The 24,981-nt window shown below is 60.7% G+C and overlaps 1 protein-coding gene across 1 annotated transcript; it reads left to right on the top strand.

Moving 5' to 3' along the window:
* The first annotated feature begins 2,457 nt into the window (after window positions 1-2,457).
* COL1A1 (collagen type I alpha 1 chain) lies at window positions 2,458-19,965 on the top strand. The gene is made up of 51 exons (XM_058704334.1): window positions 2,458-2,678; window positions 4,223-4,417; window positions 4,509-4,543; window positions 4,658-4,693; window positions 4,781-4,882; window positions 5,692-5,763; window positions 6,014-6,058; window positions 6,220-6,273; window positions 6,475-6,528; window positions 7,040-7,093; window positions 7,214-7,267; window positions 7,580-7,633; window positions 7,717-7,761; window positions 7,877-7,930; window positions 8,049-8,093; window positions 8,257-8,310; window positions 8,537-8,635; window positions 8,718-8,762; window positions 8,860-8,958; window positions 9,090-9,143; window positions 9,271-9,378; window positions 9,459-9,512; window positions 9,784-9,882; window positions 10,040-10,093; window positions 10,180-10,278; window positions 11,025-11,078; window positions 11,302-11,355; window positions 11,465-11,518; window positions 11,632-11,685; window positions 12,129-12,173; window positions 12,259-12,357; window positions 12,633-12,740; window positions 13,178-13,285; window positions 13,493-13,546; window positions 13,748-13,801; window positions 14,014-14,121; window positions 14,216-14,269; window positions 14,390-14,443; window positions 14,579-14,740; window positions 14,824-14,931; window positions 15,109-15,216; window positions 15,328-15,381; window positions 15,489-15,596; window positions 15,979-16,032; window positions 16,147-16,254; window positions 16,566-16,619; window positions 16,904-17,011; window positions 17,104-17,386; window positions 17,574-17,764; window positions 18,027-18,269; window positions 18,387-19,965. The coding sequence occupies exons 1-51, from the start codon at window positions 2,585-2,587 to the stop codon at window positions 18,531-18,533; spliced, it is 4,386 nt and encodes a 1,461-aa protein (XP_058560317.1). The 5' UTR covers window positions 2,458-2,584; the 3' UTR covers window positions 18,534-19,965.
* The last annotated feature ends 5,016 nt before the right edge of the window (window positions 19,966-24,981 follow it).

The following is a 24,981-nucleotide window of genomic DNA, read 5'->3' as shown; positions in this document are numbered from 1 at the left end:
TCCGCCACCCCCCTCCAAGTCTCAAGCCCAAGGAGGCCCAGCCAGGCTGGGAGGAGACCCCAAGCACATTCTTCCTCTCGCTGTCATGCTGTAGAAATTAAAGACACATCTTCGGGCTGGGTGCCCGCCAAGCGTTTCAAGTCGAAAGTGGCAGAGGAGGCCCTGGGCCTCCGCTCTGTGCCACGTGTAAAAGAGTGTAAAGGATGCTTGGAAAGCCTCTCCCCGCAGCTCCGGGGACAGAAGTCTGAAACTGGATGTTGGGGCAGTGATCACACACACACACACACACACACACACACACCACCCGCCAACCTCAGGGGTCCCTGAACATCCTTCAGAACCCCAGGCCCAAGAACCCCAAGCTCCTACTTCTCATCCGAGGCTTAATCTCTTCTTTAAAACAGGCGTGGGACAGCCTGGACCAGGGGACTGCAGGCTGGAGTCAGTCAGGGAGGTCGGCATGAGGCACCAACCCTCACCCCAAGCCTGTGACGCCCTGCCCCAGGCGATCACTGCCAAGCGACAGGACCCTTGTCCTCTGTTGGGGAGGGGCGCCCCTTGACCCTGACCCACACTGGGGGGGGGTGCAGAAACTGCCATCTCAGCACCTCAGCCCCTGTCCTGCCCTGTAGTCGCTGGCACTAGGCGGGGGCAGATCCTGGGCCACAAGCTGCTGCCACATGGTGAGGATAATTGATGAAGGCCCGTCCCTCCATTGCTGTCTGCAACCCTGCCTCTCTGGAAACTCTATATTTTCCCTTTAATTATAGCCCCTGCACTCTCCCTCTGCCGCCCCACCCGCACCGCTCATCCTGGCTGCCCACGGCCCACGCCGACGTGGCTCCCTCCCCTTCTGTTCCCTTGGTCTTTTTTTTTTTTTTTTCCTTTGCCTTCGTTGCACAAAACCAGCTGGGGGAGGGCGTGGAGAGGGGCGGGGTGGGGGGGAGGCAATGGAATCTTGGATGGTTTGGGGGAGGCGGGGACTCCCCGCTTCCACGTTAGCAGCTCTGGAGCAATGGGGGTGGGGGCCCCAAGGCAGGAGGGCCTGGAGTTGACGGGCATTGCAAGGGACCCCAACTGGCTTCTCTTGGGCCCACAGATTGTGGTAGAGCCAAGGGTAGGGTGCCGTTGGGAGGTTGGGACATGGGCAGGGGAGGACACTAGCTTTGGGGGCATCTCCCCCCAATAGAGCCTGTTGTTCTTGGGATCCTCACCTCCATGCAGGGTACAGAAGAACCTCTCCTGGTGCCAGGGGCAGAGAGCAATGCCCCGGGTTTTCAGGCAAGAGGGACAACAGTGGGAAACATCCTCTAAAATAAAGTCATCAACCTCCCCTTCAATTCCATCCTGAGCCCCAAAAGCCTAGTCCCCCCCAGACACCCAAATTCTCCCTCTGTCCCCAACCTCAAGTCCAGGTACAAGCAGTGAGCGGCTTTCCGCAGCTCCCGAAGGAGCACCCTCTCTCTGACCCAGTGCCTTCCACCCAAGTCTTCCGCTATGCTGTGTACGGGGGTCTCTAACCAGGCCCTGGTTGCAGCCTGGGCCAACCCCCCAGAGGACCCTTTTCTAGGTCACTAGTGATCTTGGCGCTCCCGTGCAAACCCACTCGCCTGGGGGTAAAAGAGTCCCAGTAACTTCCCACGACCACTCGGCTGCCCGGCCACTTAACCACCAAGCCTCCTTCTGGAGAGACCACGCAGTCAAATTTCTCATCCAGTGCCTCATCCTCCCCACCCCATCCTCTCTCAGTCACGCCTCGGGTTTGGGGGAGAGCGTTCCAGGCTTCCATCCTGAAGCCTCAAGCATGGCGGAATTGACATCCTCAAGATAAACCCCCTCTGGCCAACAACCTCCCCCCCCCCCAAGTATCTGATTCTTAATGTCTGCAAAGGAATCTCTAACGTGTTCCCCAAATATGCCTAAGCTTCATATCCCAGCCACACCAGAAGACACCCCTAAACGGGCACATCTTTTAGAGGGAGAACCTGGTCTCTTCCTACCCATCCTTTAGCTGTTGCGGGACAGGTCAGGAAGGCGAATGAGGCACGGCCAGGACGGCCCTCTCCCAATCACCCCCAGTCCTTCCACCTCGGAAGTCTCCCCTGCCAGCCCCTCAGTTCCAGATCCCCCAGACGGAGGGATCCCAGGAAGAAAGCCCAAGGGGGCTCCACGACCCAGTCTTTAGCCCGCACTATACTGAGGACCTAGCCGTCCCTCCGCAGCAGCACCTCTGGCCCAGCCTGGGCTGGGGGGCTGGGGAGGCAGCACTTCGAAGGGGGAAATGCGTGGTGGACTCCCTTCCCCGTCCTCCCCTCCCCCTCTCCCTTCCAACTCCCAAATTGGGGGCCGGGCCAGGCAGCTCTGATTGGCTGGGGGGCGGGCGGCCGGCTCCCCCTCTCCCAGGGACCGAGTTCCTCCCCGCACTCCGTCAGGATGGTATAAAAAGGGCCCGGGCCAGTCGTCGGAGCAGACGGGAGTTTCTCCTCGGGGTCGGAGCAGGAGGCACGCGGAGTGTGAGGCCACGCATGAGCGGACGCTAACCCCCACCCCAGCCGCAAAGAGTCTACATGTCTAGGGTCTAGACATGTTCAGCTTTGTGGACCTCCGGCTCCTGCTCCTCTTAGCGGCCACCGCCCTCCTGACGCACGGCCAAGAGGAGGGCCAAGAAGAAGAAGACAGTAAGTCGCAAACTTTTGGGGAGTCCAAGGCTACTTGGTACCTCGCCCTGCGCTCTGTCCCGGGGGTCCGCGACTTAAACTAAGACTCGGGATGCTCCGGAGACTCAGGGACGGAAGGGAGATGGCGAGGGCTCTTCCTGGGCGCCCCGGGAGAGAAAGCAGTGTACCCTGGGTGGGGGGTGTAGAGGAACGCGCCCCCCCCCCCCCCCGCCCAGCCGGTAGTGAGAGGGGAGAATGGAGCGCCGCCCGAGTTGGCACAGGAGGGAGTCCCGGGCTCGCTCTGTGGAGCACCACGGGGGAAATGGGGGTCTGCGCGCCGGGTGAGGGGAAAGTACGTCGGAGATGGGATGGGGGGCGCCGTGCTGGGAATTTGGAGCCCGAGATGTAAAAGGGATCAGGAAGGCTTGGGATGATTCATAAGGAAAGATTGTTTGCCCTCTCTGCAGGCTAGACAGTGTTCCTGGGGCTGCGGGGGTGCTGGGCTGAGGGGGGAGGGGGCGCGGAGAGTGGGCGGGTTGGAGGACGAGAAACTTTGGCGCGGAGTTGACAGGGCGGGGTCCTTGCGCCCTCTGCTAATCCGCACGGAGCCCCGCGCCTCCCCGTCCAGCGCTTCCCCGCGCAGGGGCTGCGTGGAGTGGACGGGCGCTATTGCCGGTTGTGGACCCCACCTCTAAACCTGGAAAATAAAACTGGGGACCCGGTAGCCTCAGCCTCTTGAAAGAAGTGGCCGAGGCCGAGGAAATTGCTTAGTGTTGCGCGCCACCTAGTGGCTGTCTGGGTAGACGCTCGCGCGGTGGGCGTGGTTAGCTAACTTCGTTACTATTTGCGGACTTTTTGGTTCTTTGGCCAAGGAGTGACCCAGAGGTCCTGGCTAGGTTTAGGAAACGGGGGTTGTCCCGAGAGAGGGCTTTTGAGATGTCTGGGGGCTGGAGGGTGGGGTGTATCCTACTTTGGAGGTATAATTCAAGTCTCTGGGCGGGACCTCAGGCCAATAGGCCCCGCCCCATCCTCCTGGCGCCGCCCATGCCATCCCACCTGCCCCGGGATGGGCGGGATGGGGGCTGGACCTCCCTTCTCTCCTCCTACCCGTCCCCGCCCCCGTCTCCACCCAAACCACTCCCCAGGAGCCTGCCCTCTGGTTGGGGCCCCTCTTGTTCTCCTCCCCAGTCCCCCAACTCCCCTCCCCCACCCAATGGCTTTTTATTTCACTTGGCTTCAGCGCCGATGGGCTGGGGTTGGAGTTGGAAGCAACTCCGGCCTAAAGCTTTGTTTAAATTCCTGAGAACTGGAAAGAGTTATAGCCGCCCTGGCCGGGCGCCTCGGCGCTGTCACCGGCCCTGATGAGGAGCAGATGAGCTTTTAAGGATTTGGGGAAAGGGTTGGGGGGCGGGGCGGTGGTGAAGGAGGCGGCGGGAAATGGAAAATCTAAATGTGTCTCTAAGACAAACGGGAAAGGAGGGTAGGGTTGGGGGTTCCTGGAGCCCCGAGGTGGGGGGGGGGGCTCGAGCGCCGCTGACAGCCCCTCCTTTCCCCTCTTGCCCCAGTCCCACCAGTCACCTGCGTACAGAACGGCCTCAGGTACTATGACCGAGATGTTTGGAAACCCGAGGCCTGCCGGATCTGTGTCTGCGACAACGGCAACGTGTTGTGCGATGACGTGATCTGCGACGAAACCAAGAACTGCCCCGGCGCTCATGTCCCCCCGGGCGAGTGCTGCCCCGTCTGCCCCGACGGCGAGGGTACGGCGAGGGGCCTGGGGCTGGGGGAGGGCGGGGCCGCCAGGAGCACCCGGTGCAACCCCGCCGCTCACCCGCGTGTCTTCTCCCCTAGCGTCACCTACCGGCCAAGAAACCACAGGAGTCGAGGTAATCCTCTGCCCTCGACTTTTGCCACCCTCCCGCCCCCCCCCCCCCAGAGTCCTCAAGCGCCTCCCTTCTCTAACTCGACTTCTTTTGCTTCTTCTCCCCCTTACCCCATAGGGACCCAAAGGAGACACTGGCCCCCGAGGCCCAAGGGTAAGCGTTGCGCTCTCTGCTGTCGGGGCTGGAGGTGGGCGTGGCTCCAGGCCTGCGCTCACCGCCGCCCGCCCTCTCCCGCCGCAGGGACCTGCCGGCCCCCCTGGCCGCGACGGCATCCCTGGACAGCCTGGACTTCCTGGACCCCCCGGCCCTCCCGGACCCCCCGGACCCCCTGGCCTCGGAGGAGTAAGTGAAGATTCAACACACTCCTGGCAGGCCGGCCCTGAGTGCTCCCCTCACCTCCTGTTCTTTGGTTTTTTGTGTGTTTTTTGGCAGATGGCATACTTTGTATTTTGAAATGGTTCCAAACTAACAGAAAAGCTTCAAGAATAGTGCCAAGAACTCTCACATACCCTTCGCAGTTTGTCACATTTGCTTTGTCAGTCTCTATGTATACATATAATCGTCATTATTTTTCTTTCTGAACCATTTGTTCCAGAGTCAGTTGTTGATGTTGTGTCCTTTTGCTCCAAACTACTTTAGTTTTGGTTGTATTTCCTGAAAACAAGAACTTTCTCTTACGTGACCGTTGTAGAGTGATTACATTTCAGAACGTTAACACTGATACATAACTATGATCTGAATATACAGTCCCTATCCAAATTTCACCAATATCCCAATAATATCCTCTGTGGCATCTTTTTTCTGGATCCAGGATTATAAATTGCATTTAATTGTCATAGCTCTTCGGTTTCCTTTACTCTGGAACATGCCTCAGACTTCCTTTGCCTTTCATGACCCTGGAGTTTTTTGAAGAAGCCAGTTGCTTCAGAAAGGCCAATTATTTCAGTGGCCCTCAGCTCAGGTTGGCGGGATGTGTCCCCATAATTGGAGTTGGGCCGTGCCTTCTGGGCAGGAATATCTCACAAGTGATGTTGTTGACTTTCTTCATGCATCAAGCCAGGAGGCATATGTCAATATCCCATTGTCAGTGATGTTTTTGCCTCTCAACCCACTGATTTCTCATGCCCTCTCCTCTCTCTTGTTTCTTCTAGAACTTTGCTCCCCAAATGTCTTACGGCTACGATGAGAAGTCAACTGGAGGAATCTCTGTGCCTGGCCCCATGGTGAGCCACTGGGGTACAGAGATGACAGAAGAGGAGCCCGTGGGAATCTAGACAGGATGGGCCAGTGGTGGTTTATGGGGGAATTTCAGAGGTGGTTTCAGAGGTGGTTTATGGTGGAAATTCAGAGAGGATGCCAGACGAGTGGGAACACTCCAACAGGAACCACTGGAAGACAGCAAGATCACACCCATGTTGCACCTTCCTACAGAGGTATCAACACGGCCGCTCTTTTTTTTCCCCCCTTCTGTAGGGTCCTTCTGGTCCTCGTGGTCTCCCTGGTCCCCCTGGCGCACCTGTAAGTATCCAGGATATCATTACATACCACCCTGGGCTTTGGTCTTTTGAAGGGAGGATGGGGATGAGGGCAGGTCAGGTGCTCTGAGAGATCTCTTGGTGAGATGGGGAAAGACTGACAGGGACCTGTCCTAACTGAATCCCTCTTTCCTTGTCCTCCAGGGTCCCCAAGGTTTCCAAGGCCCCCCTGGTGAGCCCGGCGAGCCTGGAGCTTCAGTAAGTGCCACCCCCGCCCACAAGTTGTACTCTATCCAAATACATACTCCCTCTACAAATATGTGGATTGTCCTATTGAAGGACTCCTCCACCCCTGCCATCTGAAGTCTTCCTTGACTCCTCCTTCCAATCCCAGCCTCCCTCTTCTTTTTTTCCCCTTATCCTGGTCATTCTAATCTCCTTTCTTCCTGCTTCCTCTAGGGTCCCATGGGTCCCCGTGGTCCGCCTGGTCCCCCTGGCAAGAACGGAGATGACGTAAGTAACCCAGGCAAGATGATCCCATCTAGCCCCCAATGCCTCCATGGGCTAGGTTCCTGTAATCTCCACTCTAGTGCCCCACCACCTTTGAAGGTGATACCCAGAGAAAGGAGGCCAAGTTCTCCCTGATGCATGGGACTGCCCTTGAACAATGATCTTCACCCTTTATGGGATGTTCCCCCTTTCCCCAGTGGAGGTGACTGACCCTCCCCTCACCCCAGCCACTTCAAAGCAATCCCCAACACTGTCCCTCGGGATGAATGACTTCCTTAGGCTTGACTGCCCTGGGCACCTCAGATTTGCTCTCCCTATACAGAAATAAACAGAAATTCCCTCGGAGGGACTCAAAATTCACCAAGCAAGGATTTCACTGTAGATTTAAGCTGCGCTCTAAATCCAAAGACAAGATTCTGGGCTCCTAAACCTGACCTTCAACAATGCCAAGAAAATTCAGACCTTCCACACGTTTCCAAGGCATGGGCATCATGGCCTTTTCTCTCCCTCTCAGGGTGAAGCTGGAAAGCCTGGTCGTCCTGGTGAGCGTGGGCCTCCTGGACCTCAGGTGAGCAGGAATGCGTGGCCAGTCCTGGACGTTGCCACAGGGGGGCTCCACTCGGGCACTGGGTCCACAGTGGCGTCTCCTAATGGCCCTGCCTTTCTCCTCCTTTTCTTTTCTCTCCAGGGCGCCCGGGGATTGCCTGGAACTGCTGGCCTTCCTGGAATGAAGGGACACAGAGTAAGTCCCCTTTGTAGCACCCCACCATCCTACCCCTTCCCCCAAAGGATCCTCCTGCGGGTGTCGAGGTGGGGTGGCAGCTACAGAAGTCCCAAGGGATAGAGAGTAGACATCCAAAAGAACTTCCCTCCATTGGGAAGGAAATCTCCGTAGGATTGGGTGAGATCTTGGGCCAGTTGGGGTCTAGTCTAGTGCAGAGACAGGGGGGATGGCTGTGGTGACCCCCTGAGGCACCTTGCCAGGTCAACATGAGGGCCAAGGTGGTCCACCCCTTCCAACGGCACTCACCTTGGCCCTTCTTCCCTATCTTAGGGTTTCAGTGGTTTGGATGGTGCCAAGGGAGACGCCGGTCCTGCTGGTCCCAAGGTAAGAGGATGCCTGGGTATCTGGGGCCCCCACCACCCAGTCCCACCACGAACAAATTCCTAACTTCATTCTCTGTTCTCTAGGGCGAGCCTGGTAGCCCTGGTGAAAATGGAGCTCCTGGCCAGATGGTGAGTGTGTCCAGTTCTAGAAGGAAGAGATGGAACAGGGTAGAGGGGCGAGATGGGATTTGGGGGGAAGAGTGTGTCTCTGATCTCTCTCGGCTTTCCTGGCTTTTGTCGTCAGGGTCCCCGTGGTCTGCCTGGTGAGAGAGGACGCCCCGGAGCCCCTGGCCCTGCTGTAAGTCCTCTTGGCCCCTTGGGGGGATCCCGGGGCACTGGAAGGGGCTCCTGAGGGGTTGCGGGGACCCTCCAGCACTCGGTGCACGTGACTGGGGCCACCCCTCTCTCTCCCGCAGGGTGCTCGTGGAAATGACGGTGCTACCGGTGCCGCCGGCCCCCCTGTGAGTACAGCCCCCGGGTCTCTGTGCCTGGGAGCCCCGAGGGCTCCTGGGGCTCCCACCGGGGGCGGGCCCCGTGGCCACGAATCCCAGGACCTCTTCTGCCGCCGGGTGTGACTCACAGTGGCCATTTTCCTTCTCACTAACAGCTCCATTTCATTCACAGGGTCCCACTGGCCCCGCTGGTCCTCCCGGCTTCCCTGGTGCTGTTGGTGCTAAGGTGAGATCCCTGCCCCAGCTCTGAGCCCAGCACCCACAGGCCAAGGGATGGGCGCCTCCCTGCTCTCCAAACCCGGAGAAGCCCATGCCCCGGCACCTTTGTCCTCAGGTCCTCTTCTGTGATCTTGGAGTCCTAATTCCTGCTCTCCTGTCCCTGCCCTCCACCCTCACCTCCCGGCGTCCAAAGATGCGCCTGGGCTCCTGACCTGTCCTTGTCTCCTACCCAGGGTGAAGCCGGTCCCCAAGGAGCCCGTGGCTCTGAAGGTCCCCAGGGTGTGCGTGGCGAGCCCGGCCCCCCCGGCCCTGCTGGTGCTGCTGGCCCTGCTGTAAGTGCTCCTCAGTGCCCCCGTGCCACCCCCCAATTCAGAGTCCTCTCCTGTCACTCACCCTCCTCTCTCCGGGCCACAGGGAAACCCCGGTGCTGACGGACAGCCTGGTGCCAAAGGTGCCAACGTGAGTATCCTGCAGCTTTCAGAGCCGCCCCCGGCGCCCCCCTCCCCCCTGCCCCACGCCCTCCGCTCCGGGGCTCAACCTGTTCTGCCTCCCACAGGGCGCTCCTGGGATTGCTGGCGCTCCTGGCTTCCCTGGTGCCCGAGGCCCCTCTGGACCCCAGGGCCCCAGCGGCCCTCCCGGTCCCAAGGGTAACAGTGTAAGTATCACTCTCTCACTTGTGCCCACCCGCGTGCCGGCTCCATCCGGCGTGGCCCCGCCTGAGAAGCGTGAGGATGCGAACCAGCCCCCCCCCCCACCTCTCTGCTCACCTTTCTTTCCCTCCCGCAGGGCGAACCTGGTGCCCCTGGCAACAAAGGAGACACGGGCGCCAAGGGAGAGCCCGTAAGTCCCCCCGCCCGCCCCCCACAGCTCAGCCCATCTGCCCCCGGGGAACCCCGGGAGGACGGGAGGGGGCCCCCCGGGTCAGCCCCTCACCGCGGGCCCTCCCCTCGTCTCTGCCCCTCTCCAGGGCCCCACTGGTATCCAAGGCCCCCCTGGCCCCGCTGGGGAAGAAGGAAAGCGAGGAGCCCGAGGCGAACCCGGTCCCACTGGCCTGCCCGGACCCCCTGGCGAGCGCGTAAGTGTCCCCTTCTTCGCCCCCAAGACCAGCCCGGTGCCCCCTGTGTCGGAGCTCACTGGCCTCTTCTCCTCCTGCAGGGCGGACCCGGTAGCCGTGGCTTCCCTGGCGCAGATGGTGTGGCTGGTCCCAAGGTAACTTCTCTTCATGGCTGGGGTGCTGGCCCTGCTCCGTGGACATCACCTGCCCCTCCCCATGTAGTCACCCCACCCCCCTCCTGCCCCCATCAGTGCTCCGCTCCGTGGCCGCGCACTCTCTCTTCACACTCGGCTTCGCCTTGACCTTCCCCCTGCCACCGTCTGAGCCACCTGACCCTGCCCCACTGGAGGAATAAGAGGCCGGCCCGTGGTAAAAAAGAAGCCCAGACTCGAGCCCCTAATTGTCCCTGTGACTCCCCCCGACCAGGGTCCCGCTGGTGAACGTGGTTCTCCTGGCCCTGCTGGCCCCAAAGGTTCTCCTGGTGAAGCTGGTCGCCCCGGTGAAGCTGGTCTGCCTGGTGCCAAGGTGAACCCCCCGCCCCTCTGCCCCGCTTGCCCCGAGACCCTTGCCCTGTGTGGGGGCTGGAATGAGACCCGGAGCGGGACCGCGCATCTGCCCTCTGAAGGGCCCTCTCGCCTCTTCTGTCACCCTCACTCACATGTCTCTGTCCCCTCTCCACTAGGGTCTGACTGGAAGCCCCGGCAGCCCCGGTCCGGATGGCAAAACTGGTCCCCCTGTAAGTACCGCTCCCCCGGGGCCCCTCCCCCGCTCCCGACCGCCCACCTTCTGTCCTCGTCTCCCATCTGCGCCTTCCGTCCGTAGGGTCCCGCTGGTCAAGATGGTCGCCCCGGACCCCCAGGCCCCCCCGGTGCCCGTGGTCAGGCTGGTGTGATGGGATTCCCTGGGCCTAAAGGTGCTGCTGTGAGTATTCCTCAAGGGACGTCGCAGAGCCAGGGACAGGCGCTCCCGGGAGATGAAAGGCCTGGGCGCCAGTCCCAGCTTTGCCGCTGGCTTGCTGTGTGGCCTCAGGCCGCTCACTGCCCCTCTCTGGGCTTCAGTCTCCTTATCCATAAAAATGAGAGACTGATCCTGGCTCCACTACCATTGCTCTATCCTTGGAAACAAGCATTGTTGGAGCCCCCCCCTGCGCCCCCCCACGGGGTAGAATGGGCCTTTTATAAGAGAGGCACCCCCCAATTAAAAAAAAAAAAAAACAGAAACAGTTTCCGATTCTGTGTCTCCCTCTCTCTCTGCCCCTCCCCCGTTCACGCTCTGTCTCTCTCTGTCCCAAAAATAAATAAAAAACGTTGAAAAAAAAAATTAAAAAAAAAAAAAGAGAGGCACCCCCAAATCTTGGTGGGTTCTTTGAAAAATAGGTCCCAGAGGAGGTGAAAGCCCTTTGCAAGCAGGTCACCGTAGGCATCTGGTGGCGAGAAGGAAAGGGGGGGCGGGGGGACAGCAGCCTGAAGGGGCATGTGGTCTCAGAGGGAAGAGGCCTCAGGGAGACACCAAGGGACCAGCAGAAAAAGCCAGCAAAGCATTTCCCCAGGCCCAGAACTGGGCGAGAAGAAAACCCTAAAAGAACCACTCAGGGTAAACAGGAAGGACCCAGGGGACCCGTGTTCCCACTTAAGCCCCCTTAACTCCCTGACTGTCTTTGCCCGTAGGGAGAGCCTGGCAAAGCAGGAGAACGAGGTGTCCCTGGGCCCCCTGGTGCTGTTGTAAGTATCGCCCTATGGTCCCCTGTCCCCTTCCTGCTCCTGCTCGTGACACGTCCCCTCCCCTGCAGGAGGGGCGCAGAAGGCCACAGCCATCACCAGGGCATCAGAGGCCCCCCAGCGGGGTCTGCCCTGTCCCCCCACCCCCTCCCCGGCATCCCACCGGCCCTGCTCCCTCTGTCAGCTGCCCTCCTCACCTCCCTGATCCTTTGCTCTCTCCCCACAGGGTCCTGCTGGAAAAGATGGAGAGGCTGGAGCTCAGGGACCCCCCGGCCCTGCCGTAAGTGTCCCTAAGAGACAGCCTGGGGAGGCCGCACTGTGGAGATACCCCCCCACACACCCCTTTTCTCCTGTGTCTTCTGGTGACCGCAGCGTTCTCTCTGTGACAGGGCCCCGCTGGTGAGAGAGGCGAACAGGGCCCTGCTGGCTCTCCCGGATTCCAGGTGAGGCCTCAAGGCTGGCCTGGGGGGGGGGGGGGGGTTAAGGTATGGGCTCCCCTTTGTCCTTTTTCAGATTCTAATCCCACCCCCTCCCCTCCCCCATTTCCCACCTCCAGGGTCTTCCTGGCCCCGCGGGTCCTCCCGGTGAAGCAGGCAAACCTGGCGAACAGGTAAGAGGCAGCAGGTGGGGAATGTGGGGCATTTCGAGGGAGAGGTCAGTCCTCCCGGCTGATCAGATAACCCTCGGCTAGGATCAAGGTTAGACCCCCTCCCCAGAGGACTTCCTTCATGAAGGGAGCCACACAGAAGGAAGCTGGGCGCTGCACAGCAGCATGATATGATCTAGAAGTTTCCGCATGGCTGCCAATCTGGATGACTTTTTTTTAGAGCTGCAGGGATACCTCTGACTCTCCCTCAGCCCAGAGTGTGAAGAGAGGGCCGTCTTTGACACATCCCCGGGAGAAGTAGAGAAGTAGCATCCCAGTTCAGGTCCTGAGAAGGGGCTGGTCTCTAATGACAGACCCCAAGGGCCAGCCCCCAGGAGGAGAACAGGAATGCTTTCTAGTGGGGAGGGGGGGGGGTTGCTCACTGTCTGTCCCTCCCTCCCCCTCAGGGTGTTCCTGGAGATCTTGGTGCCCCCGGCCCCTCTGGAGCCAGAGTAAGTAGCACTGTTCCCGCCAAGATGCCCTACGCCTGGCCCTGTCTCTCGAGCAGCCATCACGTGCCCTGTCCTTCTTTTCCAGGGCGAGAGAGGTTTCCCTGGTGAACGCGGTGTGCAAGGTCCCCCCGGTCCAGCCGGTCCTCGGGGAGCCAACGGTGCCCCTGGCAATGATGGTGCTAAGGTGAGGCCAGCACGGGGACCGGGTCTAGGCCCTCTCGAGGCAGGGGCACCTGGCCATGGCCAAAGCCACCTAGATGTGGGGGAGGGCTGGGAGGGGGACAAAACTGGGTGGGGTCCCCCAGCAGCCTGAAGTTCCAGGCTGGGAGCCTTTCCTCTTCTTAGCCGGCTCATCTTTATCCTCGCAAGCAAGCCTGGGAGATCTCACGAGGGCGCTCGGGGCTGTGACCCACTCCTGAGACCCCAAAGCTCATGGCCGTCCTCTCGGTTGTCACCTAGGGTGATGCTGGTGCCCCCGGAGCCCCCGGTAGCCAGGGCGCTCCTGGCCTTCAGGGAATGCCTGGTGAACGAGGTGCAGCTGGCCTTCCTGGCCCTAAGGGTGACAGAGTAAGTCCCACAGTCCCACACCTCCTCCCCTGATCCATGTAGGGTTCCCATCTCTGTCTCCCTCTACTTTGGATGCTTCAGCCTCCCTCTTTACCCTCCCTGGGGTCTTTCCCTCTTCTCCTTAATCCTCCCTTCTTCCCTTCTGGCCTCTTCACTGATAAATCCTCCACCAGCCTATGCAGGCTCTTCCCTCCCCCTGAATTACCATGGTAACGGGAAGCAGGGTGGCCTCCTGGATGGGGGAATCCCTTATTCATCCCTCCACACAAGGCATGGGCCTCTGAACCTAGGTTCCACCAGGCTCCCCTGAAAGATCTCGAGTCCTGAGCACAGGTCGGGGCAGGGCAGAGCTGGGGAGGAGTGGAAGCTGGTAGCAAGATGCTATGGGTCACCTCCCTGCCCCCGCCGGAAGTCTCAGGCCTTCCCTGTGTCTTTAGGGCGATGCCGGTCCCAAAGGTGCTGATGGTTCTCCTGGCAAAGATGGCGTCCGTGGCCTGACTGGCCCCATTGGTCCTCCTGGCCCCGCTGGTGCCCCCGGTGACAAGGTGAGGTGGCCCCACCATCTTCCCTAACACACAGCTTCTCCGGCAAACCGGGGCGTGATTCCGGCCTGGGGGAGGGAGGTCCTGCCATTCTGAGCTGGTGACCTGAAGGTGGGAGGTTCCAGAAAGGAGGGGAGACCCTCCCGGGGTCATCTGCTGGGGGCGCTTAGAGCGCGCAGCTGACCTGCGCCTCTTGTCCCTCCCTCTCAGGGTGAAGCTGGTCCCAGCGGCCCCGCTGGTCCCACTGGAGCTCGTGGCGCCCCCGTAAGTACTGAAGACCCACACGCCGCCCGCCCGTCTGCTTCACCCCTTCCCGGCCCTCTTTCTGTGCCTCGTCCGCCTTCACTCTCACCTGCTCTGGGCCCTGGAGCATGCTCCTCAGGGCCCCGCTTCCCCTCCTGCCTGCGCGTCCACCTCGCCTCCCCCACGTCAGAGCCCCTCTCAGTCCGCCTCCTTTCCTTCTAGGGAGACCGTGGTGAGCCTGGTCCCCCCGGCCCTGCTGGCTTCGCTGGCCCCCCTGTGAGTACCAAGACCCCCATCGTTTTCTATCACCGCCTGGGACCCGGGACCTCGGGTGACCGCATAAGGACAGAGGCGTGGAGAGGGGACGGTGTCCCGTTCAAGCATCTTTGTGCCTGGACTTACCGCCCTTCCCCAGCCCCGCGGAACCGCCCAGTTCCCCACGCTGCCCCATCCCCCTCCTCCGCTCACCACACCCCTTCCTCCCCCAGGGTGCTGATGGCCAACCTGGTGCTAAAGGCGAGCCCGGAGATGCTGGTGCTAAAGGCGATGCTGGTCCCCCTGGTCCCGCTGGCCCCACTGGACCCCCCGGCCCCATCGTGAGTGTCCCACCCTCTGAGCCCCGAGCCGCAGGAGGGCCTGGGCCTGGGTCTGGGCCTGGCCCAGTCTTCATGGCTCTGTGCTCTCCTACAGGGCAACGTTGGTGCTCCTGGACCCAAAGGTGCTCGAGGCAGTGCCGGTCCCCCTGTGAGTATCGCCCTCAGTGCCTCCGCTGGGGCTGTCACTCCAACCTGGGTTCCGAGATGGGGGCGCTGCGCCAGGTGAGGGGGCTGCTGTCCTCCTGACTCCTCTGTCCTCTCCTGCCAGGGTGCTACTGGTTTCCCTGGTGCTGCTGGCCGAGTCGGTCCTCCCGGCCCCTCTGTGAGTATCTGTGGAGGTGACTCCATTGCTCGGGGAGCGGGGGACAGGCTGTCGGGAGGGTGGCGGGCCCATCTGAGGCCTCAGCGGCACTCCGGAATCCACCGGAACCTGACGGCCCCTCTTCTCCCCGTCCAGGGAAACGCTGGACCCCCTGGCCCTCCCGGCCCTGTCGGCAAAGAAGGCGGCAAAGGCCCCCGCGGTGAGACTGGCCCCGCTGGGCGTCCCGGGGAAGTCGGTCCCCCTGGTCCCCCCGGCCCTGCCGGTGAGAAAGGATCTCCTGGTGCTGACGGACCTGCTGTAAGTGCTCCGGAGGGGCCCCGGGGCGGGGGCCGCGCTCCCGGGGCCCTGCAAGGCGCCTCACCTTCATCGCCCTCCCGCAGGGTGCTCCCGGCACTCCCGGACCTCAAGGCATTGCTGGACAGCGTGGCGTGGTTGGCCTGCCCGGTCAGCGAGGAGAAAGAGGCTTCCCTGGTCTTCCCGGCCCCTCTGTGAGTGCCCCCCTCGCCTTGGGGGACCCCGAGAAGAACCATCACGGGGCTTGGAGGCTGCAGGGGGCGGGGGGGGGGGGTGCTGGGGCCAGACAGGACAGGTGTGGTAGACGAGCTTGGGGGCCCTCGGGCCCTCCCCCCAGCCCATCTCTGGCCTGACTCCTTCTTCTCCTTCAGGGTGAACCTGGAAAACAAGGTCCTTCTGGACCAAGTGGTGAACGTGGCCCCCCTGGTCCCATGGGCCCCCCTGGATTGGCTGGACCCCCTGGCGAGTCTGGACGTGAGGTGAGCGGTCGGTCGCCAGCCCCACACCCGCGCCCTCAGCATGGCCATTTTGGCCTCTGCCTGAGCCTGACTTCCTCTGGCTGACACTCACCTGGTGCTCTCTCTCCGCAGGGATCTCCTGGTGCTGAAGGCTCCCCTGGACGAGATGGTTCTCCCGGCCCCAAGGTAAGGTGGCTGCATCCCAGGGCCCCAGCCCCACCTGCCACTCCCCTGCCCCAGCCTAGCCCCTTGAGCTGGGACTGATTCATAGCCCCCTCCCCTCCCCTTCCCAGGGTGACCGTGGTGAGACTGGCCCTGCTGGCCCCCCTGGTGCTCCTGGCGCTCCTGGTGCCCCTGGTCCCGTCGGCCCCGCTGGCAAGAATGGCGACCGTGGTGAGACTGTAAGTAGCCAGGCCCCGGGGACTCTCCGGGCCTGCCTACGGGCCCGCAGATGGACATCTGGCTTCACCTAGGCTGGGGAAGGAGAGGAGGTCTTACACGACATCGGGGCCTCTGGGCCTTCCTGAGAAAACTGAGCCACAGCTCAGTCCCGAGGCCCCTCCCCCAGGCAGTACCACCCTTATTCCCCCGGGGAATGGGGTTCGTCCCCAGGTGCCTGCCCCAGCTCACGTGAAGCCTGAATTCACATGAAGGTTCACGTGGGGCTCAGGAGGGATGGGCACGGCGGGGAAGGGTGTGAGGAAGGGTGGATGTGGCCGAGGGGTGGTTTCGTCTGGCAGCTCAGGCTGTAGCAGGATCTAACACACTCTTCACTCTCCCCAGGGTCCCGCTGGTCCCGCCGGTCCCATCGGCCCCGTCGGTGCTCGTGGTCCCGCTGTAAGTGCCCTGCTCTGGCCCTCGTGTCCTCAGAACCCGGCCCAGAGGTGGGCTATGCCCGACTCGGTGCTTACGGATCTTCCGCCTGACAGCCTGTCCTCTCCTCTCTCCTAGGGACCCCAAGGCCCCCGTGGTGACAAGGGTGAGACAGGCGAACAGGGTGACAGAGGAATAAAGGGTCACCGTGGCTTCTCCGGTCTCCAGGGTCCCCCTGGCCCTCCCGTGAGTATGCTCGGCACCCCTCCAGCCCCCAGCTGCCATTGAGCCCTGCCACACAATGAGGGGCGATTGTGCCTCAGTTTCCCCTCTTGATAGTCATTTTCACTCCTCCCTAGCGGGGACCGGGGTCTGAAGAGTTATGGGCATTTCCAAGGGGCTTCTGAGACGGCGAGGCTCACAAAGAGGGGTTGTGGGAGGCGTCTTAGCCCGTGGACACCTTGGGACTAGACGTCCGGAATAACGAGGTGGGGGACAGGTTGCTGGCCGCGTGTGACCCCCACTGAGCCTGCGTCGCCTTTGCATCTGTCCTTCAGGGCTCTCCTGGTGAACAAGGTCCTTCCGGAGCTTCTGGTCCTGCTGGTCCCCGAGTAAGTCACGCCTCTGTCTATCTTCTCCTGCTGGGACCCAAGCCCAGGCTCCCTTCAGGGCCCTCTGCCTGGTATACAGGTGTCTCCGCCTCTCTGCAGAAGGGTCTGGGGGCAGGGGTCGGGAGAAGAAGGGTCCTGGACAGTCTTGCCCGACTGTGGGAATGGCCGATGATGAGGTCGTGGAACCAGAGGCAGGCAGGGAGGGTGGTGGGTTTCTCTGAAGAGTTGGGCTGGTGGTCCTGTGCTTTCTGGCAGGCTTTCTCCAACCACCTTCCCCTTTGCAGGGTCCCCCCGGCGCTGCTGGCTCTCCTGGCAAAGACGGACTCAACGGTCTCCCAGGCCCCATTGGCCCCCCTGGTCCTCGTGGTCGCACTGGTGATGCTGGCCCTGTTGTACGTAGCCCCTCAGCCCGTCTGCCTGTGGCCCTCCAGCCCCATGGGCACTTGGACCCTGGTAATCCCGACTCCTCTCCCTTTCTGTGCAGGGTCCCCCCGGCCCTCCTGGACCCCCCGGTCCTCCCGGTCCTCCCAGCGGTGGTTTCGACTTCAGCTTCCTGCCCCAGCCACCTCAAGAGAAGGCTCACGATGGCGGCCGCTACTACCGGGCCGATGATGCCAACGTGGTCCGTGACCGTGACCTCGAGGTGGACACCACCCTCAAGAGCCTGAGCCAGCAGATCGAGAACATCCGGAGCCCCGAAGGCAGCCGCAAGAACCCTGCCCGCACCTGCCGTGACCTCAAGATGTGCCACTCCGACTGGAAGAGCGGTGAGGGCTTGCCCCAGCTGTGCCCTTCCTCCTCCTCCTCCTCCTCCTCCTCCTCCTCCTCCTCCTCCTCCTTCCCCCGTCCTCCTCCTCCTGCCAGCACGGGCCTGAGCCCTGAGGGGCCCAGGGGCCCATGTGTGTCCCCGCTGCCATACCTCCCCTGACTCCATCCTGCTCGGTTCCACTGCAGGAGAATACTGGATCGATCCCAACCAAGGTTGCAACCTGGATGCCATCAAGGTCTTCTGCAACATGGAGACAGGTGAGACCTGCGTGTACCCCACTCAGCCCCACGTGGCCCAGAAGAACTGGTACATCAGCAAGAACCCCAAGGACAAGAGGCACGTCTGGTATGGCGAGAGCATGACCGACGGATTCCAGGTGCGGAAGTTGGCCCTGGAGCCACTCTCACAAGATGGGGCGGGAGGCGAGGTCCGCGCCAGGCTAGGGGCAGACGGAGCTGGGGGGGGTGGCTGGAGTCCTGGGTCCCCGATGCTGGCTCAGACATCCGATGCCCATGCATGATGCCACTTCTGGATGGGGGAGGGGTCCGCTGGGATGCCGTCGGAGGACTCCAGGGAGGGAGGCCAGGACTAGAGGCTCCATCGTGGTCACTCACCCGCTTCTCCTCCTCCCCCCGCAGTTCGAGTATGGTGGCCAGGGCTCCGATCCCGCCGATGTGGCCATCCAGCTGACTTTCCTGCGCCTGATGTCCACCGAGGCGTCCCAGAACATCACCTACCACTGCAAGAACAGCGTGGCCTACATGGACCAGCAGACTGGCAACCTCAAGAAGGCCCTGCTCCTCCAGGGCTCCAACGAGATCGAGATCCGGGCCGAGGGCAACAGCCGCTTCACCTACAGCGTCACCTACGACGGCTGCACGGTAAGTCCCTGGCCGGGCCCCTCTCCAGGCTCTGGCTTTCCTGGCAGGCCACACTTCCGTCACCCCCTCACTCCCACCTGGTGACACCCCTCTCCCGTTGTCTCCCCTTCACCCCAGAGTCACACCGGAAACTGGGGCAAGACAGTGATCGAATACAAAACCACCAAGACCTCCCGCTTGCCCATCATCGATGTGGCCCCATTGGACGTTGGCGCCCCAGACCAGGAATTCGGCATCGACATTGGCCCTGCCTGCTTCCTGTAAACTCCTTCCCACCCATCCTGGCTCCCTCCCACCCAACCCACTCGCCCCTGACCCTGGAAACAGACAAACAACCCAAACTGAACCCCCCAAAAAGCCAAAAAATGGGAGACAATTTCACATGGACTTTGGAAAATATTTTTTTCCTTTGCATTCATCTCTCCAACTTAGTTTTTATCTTTGACCAACCGAACATGACCAAAAACCAAAAAGCACATTCAACCTTACCAAAAAAAAAAAAAAAAAAAAAAAAGAATAAATAAATAACTTTTTAAAAAAGGAAGCTTGGTCCACTTGCTTGAAGACCCATATGGGGGTAAGTCCTTTTCTGCCCGTTGGGCTTATGATACCCCAACACTGCCCTTTCTGCTCCTTTCTCCATCCCTCCTTGGGGCCTCCCCTCCACCGCTCCCCAAATCTAAGTCTCCCCCAAAAAGACACAGGAAACAATGCATTGTCTGCCCAGCAACCAAAGGCAATGCTAAAACACCCAAGTGACCCCCGCCCCACACTCCCAGCCCACTCCCCTCACCCAGCAACCCCCAAACCCTGGGGGGACCTGAGGTTCGCAGACTACCAAAGAAGCCTCACCATCTGGCGTCCCCGTGGCTCCAGCAACATACCCCCTTCGTTTTTGAGGGGGCATGCGGGGGGACCACTGGCCCCTCGCTGCCTGCCTGCCGGGTCTGGAAGAAAGTCAGGAGGGGCCACGACAGAGCGGAAGGAAACATCGGATTCATTCGGGGACACGTGTCAATCCCCCGTGCGACAGGGCTGGGCGGGAGAGACTGCTCTGTTCCGTGTGTAATTGTGTTGCTGAAGGACTACCTCTTCTTGTCTTTCTGTGTCACCGGGGCAACCGCGTGGGGGCGGGGATGGGGGCAGGGTGGGAGGGGGCTCCCCATTTTATATCAAAGGTGCTACATCTCTGTGATGGGGTGGGGTGGGGAAGGAATCACTGGTGCTAAAGAAGTCGAGACGCCCCACCCCCCAGGCCAGCAAATGTTCCTTTTTGTTCAAAGTCTTTTTTTATTCTTTGGTTTTTTTTTTTTTTTTTTTCCTTGCGGATGGGGACTCGTGAATTTTCTAAAGGTGCTATTTAACTTGGGGGGGAGAGAGCGTCGCAGCTCTGCGCGCTCCTTTCCACCCCCTCTCCACCCCGCTGGCCGCCTCTCTCTCTCCACCTCTCTCTCTCTCTCTCTCTCTCTCTCTCTCTGGAAGCCCTCCTCCTCAGCTGCACCCCATCCTCACAGCCTCTCTGTCCTGTGTCCTCTCTCTGGGTTCCAGAGCACAACTTCCCAAAGCACAAAGCAGTTTTTTTCCCCCTAGGGGTGGGAGGAAGCAAGATTCTGTACCTATTTTGTATGTGTATAATAATTTGAGATGTTTTTAATTATTTTGATTGCTGGAATAAAGCATGTGGAAATGACCCAAACATATCGGTAGTGGCCTCCTAATTTCCTGCCTTGGAGTCTGGGGAGGGGAGACCTGGGGAAGGGGCTTTGGCGGGGGTGGGGGAGGTTGGGGGATGGGCTCTCCTGTTTCTTGCCCCTTCCCTCCTCCTCCTCATCTAGCACCCTCCACAGGGGGGCTCCCCCTGCCTCTTGCTTTTCTTATGCCTTAACCCTTCCCCCCCCCACCTCCACTCATGCAGGCTTCCTGCTATACAGGCAACCCCCCCCCCCCAACAGGCGCCTCCCTTCAGATCCCCCGCCACCCAAACCTCAGGCCCACCCTCCACCAACACCATCAACTCCGCCGGGCACCCTGCAGGCTTGGGGGGCTGCGGAAGGCACGGCCCACAGGGCACTGGGAGGCCCACATGTGGCTGAGGGAGGTGGGACCGGTGGGGAGTACCCGGGAGCCCCTCATCTGGCCTCCCCTTCCTCCTGCTCACTCCGAGTCCCCCCCCCATAGGAGCAACAAGCAGGCCAGCTGAGGAGAGTCCCTGAGCCTGTCCTGAGGGCCTGTGAGGAGAGAGAGGAAGGGCTCCTGCTCCAGGGTTCCCGGGGAAGGAGGCAGGGAGCCTCCCCAGGGCCTTCAGAGAGCTGCCGTCAAGGCACTGACAAGGTGCTGTCCTGAAGGCAACAGGTGCCGACCCTTCTGAGCATGGGTCCCTCTTGGCCCTCTAAGTCCCTGTACCAGCTGGGTGCAGGGTGGCCTGGCAGCTCATTGTGCCCAGGCCCCTGCCTCCTGCCCATTCCTTTTCCTTTTTAAAAAAAAAAAAAACTCTTGCTTCCTCTTCCTCCTTCTTCTCTCTCTCTTTTCCCTTTGCTCTCACCCTCTGCCTGCCCCTCCCTGCCTGCTGGTGAACCTGAGGCCCCTGGAAGGAAGGTGACTGGTCAGCTCCCCAGTCTCAGGGAAGGGGGACAGCCGTGAGCAGTCACAGGGACACAGAGGTATCCAGAGGGTCAGAAGTCTGGAGCAGACTCGGCACCCAGAGACTTGGAGACAGGGAGAAATTGAAGCTGTGCCCCACCCAGGCACCCAAGGTCTCAGGGCCGATACCTCAAAGGCAGGAAAGGCCCAAGTCCCTCCCTCGGGTCTCAGAGAAATGGACAAGTCTACAGAGCCCATCGCCTGCTTACTAATGCCATCGCTGTCGTTAAGTGGCCGTGGTGATTAATTGTGCCTTTTAATAATTCATCATTAGCACGTCCACCACAATCTGGACAGTGTAGAAAGGGAATTAGTCTAAAGTGGTTAAGAAATCATGACACAGAAATGAAGGTTTCTTCCTATGCAAACCACCCGAGCCGCTGCGCCGATTGACGGGTGAGGCCTTGGTAACCCCCCTCCACCTGTGGGGAGGGGGCCTCCAGGCTGGCTCAGCCCCCGCCCCCTCCCCCTCTGGGGCCAACCAAGGCCCCACCCACCTGTCCTCACAGCCCCCTCCCTCGCCCGCACCTGTCACGCTAGCCAAAAGGGGTGACTCCGATTCTCACAGAGGCACCACACTTTCCACCTCTAGGCCTTTCTTTGTGTCTCTTCCTCTGCCTGCGCGGACAGCCCTTCTCAATGCCTGCTTAGTCCCACCGTCCAGGCCACGCTCAAACGTCTCATGTCCCCTCATTCTCCTGCCCAGCCCAGGCCCCGGTCTGCCCCCTCTCAATTTCCCAAGCTCTCCACACCTGCAAAATTCATCTCAGCCTTACCGGCAGACACAGCCCGGCAGGGGCTGACTGAGGCCAGACATCAGGTGCGCATGCCACACGGGGCTGGGCACCAGGGCCTGGGCCAGGGCTTTCTGCAACGAAGGACACTCTGTGCTTTCCAGTACCACAGCCACTAGCCACACGTGGCTATGGAGCCCTTGACATGTGGGTGGTGCCCCTGAGGAACTCAGTGTTAAGTTGTGCTTAACTGGGATTAATTTTTTTTTTAATTTATTTTTTTTCCAATATATGAAGTTTATTGTCAAATTGGTTTCCATATAACTGGGATTAATTTTAACAGTGACAAGGGGCCCCTGGCCGCATCTCCGGACAAACGAGAGAATATGCCTCTTGCTATGTATGTACAAATCCGCACATGGGGGCATGCATGTGTGTGTGTGTGTGTGTGTGTGCGCGCGCGTGTGGGTGTCGAGGGCACCTGAGGTGACAGCGCCCGGTAGGGCTGTGGCGGCGGGCCTGGTGTGACAGCGCCGGTGCTCTGTGCCTGGGTCACGTGGGTGCGAGGCCAGAATGTGGTTTCGGTGTGTGTGCAGGACAGGAGGGGAGGGGGACAAAGGGGCCATTGTGCCACATTCCCAAACTCAAGCCCTCCTTTCCGCTGACATCACGGCTGCCCTAAATAGAGCTGCCCAGACCCGCTCCCCCAGACCCGGGCTGCCCCCTGCGTCGTGGCGCGGAGCCGGCCGTCCCCAGTGCCGCCCCACGGGACTCACCTTTGCCTTCTCTGTGACGAGCCGGGCCACGTTGCCCTGGCTGACTTCTCAGCCGACTTCAGGTGGATAATTCTAGAAAGGAAAGAGGCTTCGTTTGGATGTGTTATGGCTGCTGCCGCTCTCAGAATCCTGGGTCCCTTTGGTGATGCGAGCCCACCTCCTGGCAGGATGTTTTACGACCGAAATATGGCGGATTCCCCCTCCTTTTTGGGGTCAGCTCTTTACTCCTCGGCTGCCTGGGGGCCTCCAAGACTTTTCTGGATGGACACGGGTGAGCGTGAGTGGGGAAGAGGCTGGGGAGGGGGCTGCTTAGCTGGAGTGTGGGAGCCTCAGGTGAGGGGGCACGCGGGGCTGTGTGTAGAATGGGAGGGAGTGTGGGGCTGCTCTCAAAACCAGAACCCACAGGGAAGGCTGCGTGGACGCCGAGAGTGTGGGCCGCTGTGTGAATGGGTGAGGTGGGTGCCACCCAGCCGTCCCAGTGTGGATGAGAGTGCGTCTCACTCTCTGGTGCCCACCCACCCGTGAACACGTATGTCTGTGCTTGAAGGGACCCTACACACGTGTGGGTGTGTTGGGGGTGGATGGGGGGCTTTTGTGGGGGGGGACCACTTCCCCCCACACATGACGGCAGAAGAGATGACTGTGAACTGAGACCATAAGGGTCAAGCCCTGGGGACGTGCGTGTGCCTAGGCATGACAGAGGGCACAGGAGGGCCTGCTGATGAATGGGGGCAGCTGATCAGGAAGGAGCTGGGAAAAACCAGGAAAGCTTGGGTATGGGGGAGACCATTGTCCTTGGGGGAGACCATTGTCCCAGGGCCAGTGGAGCCCTAGCACTGGTGAGCAGCTGGGTCTCTGTCCTCCTCCTGGTGTGCCTCCAGAGGGTACCGAGCAGAGCTGAGAGATGTCCACGGACCGGGAGGCAAGACCCCGGAAGAAGGATGGCCCTTATCCTTAAGGGTAAGCAGACCCTTACACACGGAGATTGTGATACCTTTTCGGAGCATGCGCACTGCCTGGAGGGAGGTGGGTCTGGCGTGTGCAGGTGCTGGGGAGAGTGGGGGTTTCTCTGCCTAAGACAGTGGGAAGAAGAGGAGGACGGGGTGGGATGGGGACCAAAGCACATTTTAGAACAAGGAAGCCACATATTCAAGTTCTAGGTGACTTTACTACTGTGGGCAGACCCCCCCCCCCAACTCCTCAAGACTTTGGAAAACTCATGCATGCACAGAGGTCTGGTATAAGCCAGCGTTCTGGAGGAAGCAAGGAAACGGGCCGAGTTCTGGGTCTGGGACGATCTGGAGTGGAGATAAAGGAAAAGCCATGAAACCAGCACTGCCCAGTGAAAACAAAAGGGAAGCCGCACATGTAATCTTTCAGTTTTTTGCAGCCGTCGTTAAGACCGCAAAAAGAAAATAGATGACGTTAATTTTAATAACAGATTTCATTGAACCCCAATCACCCCCAAAGAGCATTTCACTGGCCAGCAGATCAGCGCCAGGAAGCATGGGAATTTCAGCCTCCCGCCCCAAACTTGCAAGGGCAGCTTGAACCCTTCACAGGGTGCAGAATGTAGACCGAGCTCATGTAACCTGGGCCTTGGGGGCCAGGGGGACCCCCTGGGGCCTCTGGTGTGGGGGTGATCATGCGAGTGCTTGTATGTGATAATGTCTCTCCACTCCTGGGCGCTGCCAGATGCCAGGCACTGATCCAGTTATCACCAATCCTCACAACGGCCCCGGGGCACTTATGATTAATGTCTTACGCATAAACTAGCCGTCAGAGCCGAGATTTGAGCCCCGCTCACTCTGATCCTAAGTCCCAACAACACAACACAGCCTGTAAATGGTGTGTGTGTGTGTGTGTGTGTGTGTGTGTGTGTGTCAAGAGTAAGGGAGACACACGCCATATGGGGACCGAGGCAGGCTGTAGGCAGGGCCCTGGGTCCCCGCCCTGGCAGAGATCCTCCTCCAGGATTGAGAGGTGGTGAGGGAACACCTAGAGGCAAGCCGTGGCGGGGCTCTGTTGAGGGAGACAATGGAGGCCCCACACACCCACGGGCCCCACACACCCCCCGTGCTCGCCGTGGGACTGGCGGAGCCGAGGGTGGAGCCGGGTCTGAGGCTGAGTCTCAGGGTGCGGGGGCTGGGGGGACACCTTGGCTACTTTTCCTTGGCTGTGGAGGGTTGGGCATGACCACCGCTGGACTCTTGCCCCTCAGTGGGAAGAGAGGGGCCGAGGACTTCCACGCCCTCCCCGTGTGCCGCCGAGGGGCGCCTGGGTGAGCTCACGCCATCCTCCCGGCTATTTGTCTGGGCCACTCCCTCCCAGGCCGGCAGCCAGGCTCCCATGTGCTCCTTGGAGCCAAGGTCCCAAGGCAAAGCCGGGAAGCCCAGGGAAGCGAGGGGGCTGGCCCGGGAACTCTCCCACCCTGGCTGGTGCACAGGAAGAACACGGAGGCCTGAGCGGGCCTGGCTGCCAGGGTAGGAGCACAGAGACAGGGAGAGGACAGCCCCTGCCTCCAGGGGGCAGGGATCAAGGACCCCAGATGGCAGGCTGGCA

This window comes from Neofelis nebulosa, chromosome 16, assembly GCF_028018385.1.
Source record: "Neofelis nebulosa isolate mNeoNeb1 chromosome 16, mNeoNeb1.pri, whole genome shotgun sequence".
NCBI classification, from domain to species: domain Eukaryota; kingdom Metazoa; phylum Chordata; class Mammalia; order Carnivora; family Felidae; genus Neofelis; species Neofelis nebulosa.
The sequence above is the reverse complement of the archived record's forward strand: the minus strand, read 5'-3'. Positions and strand labels throughout refer to the sequence as shown.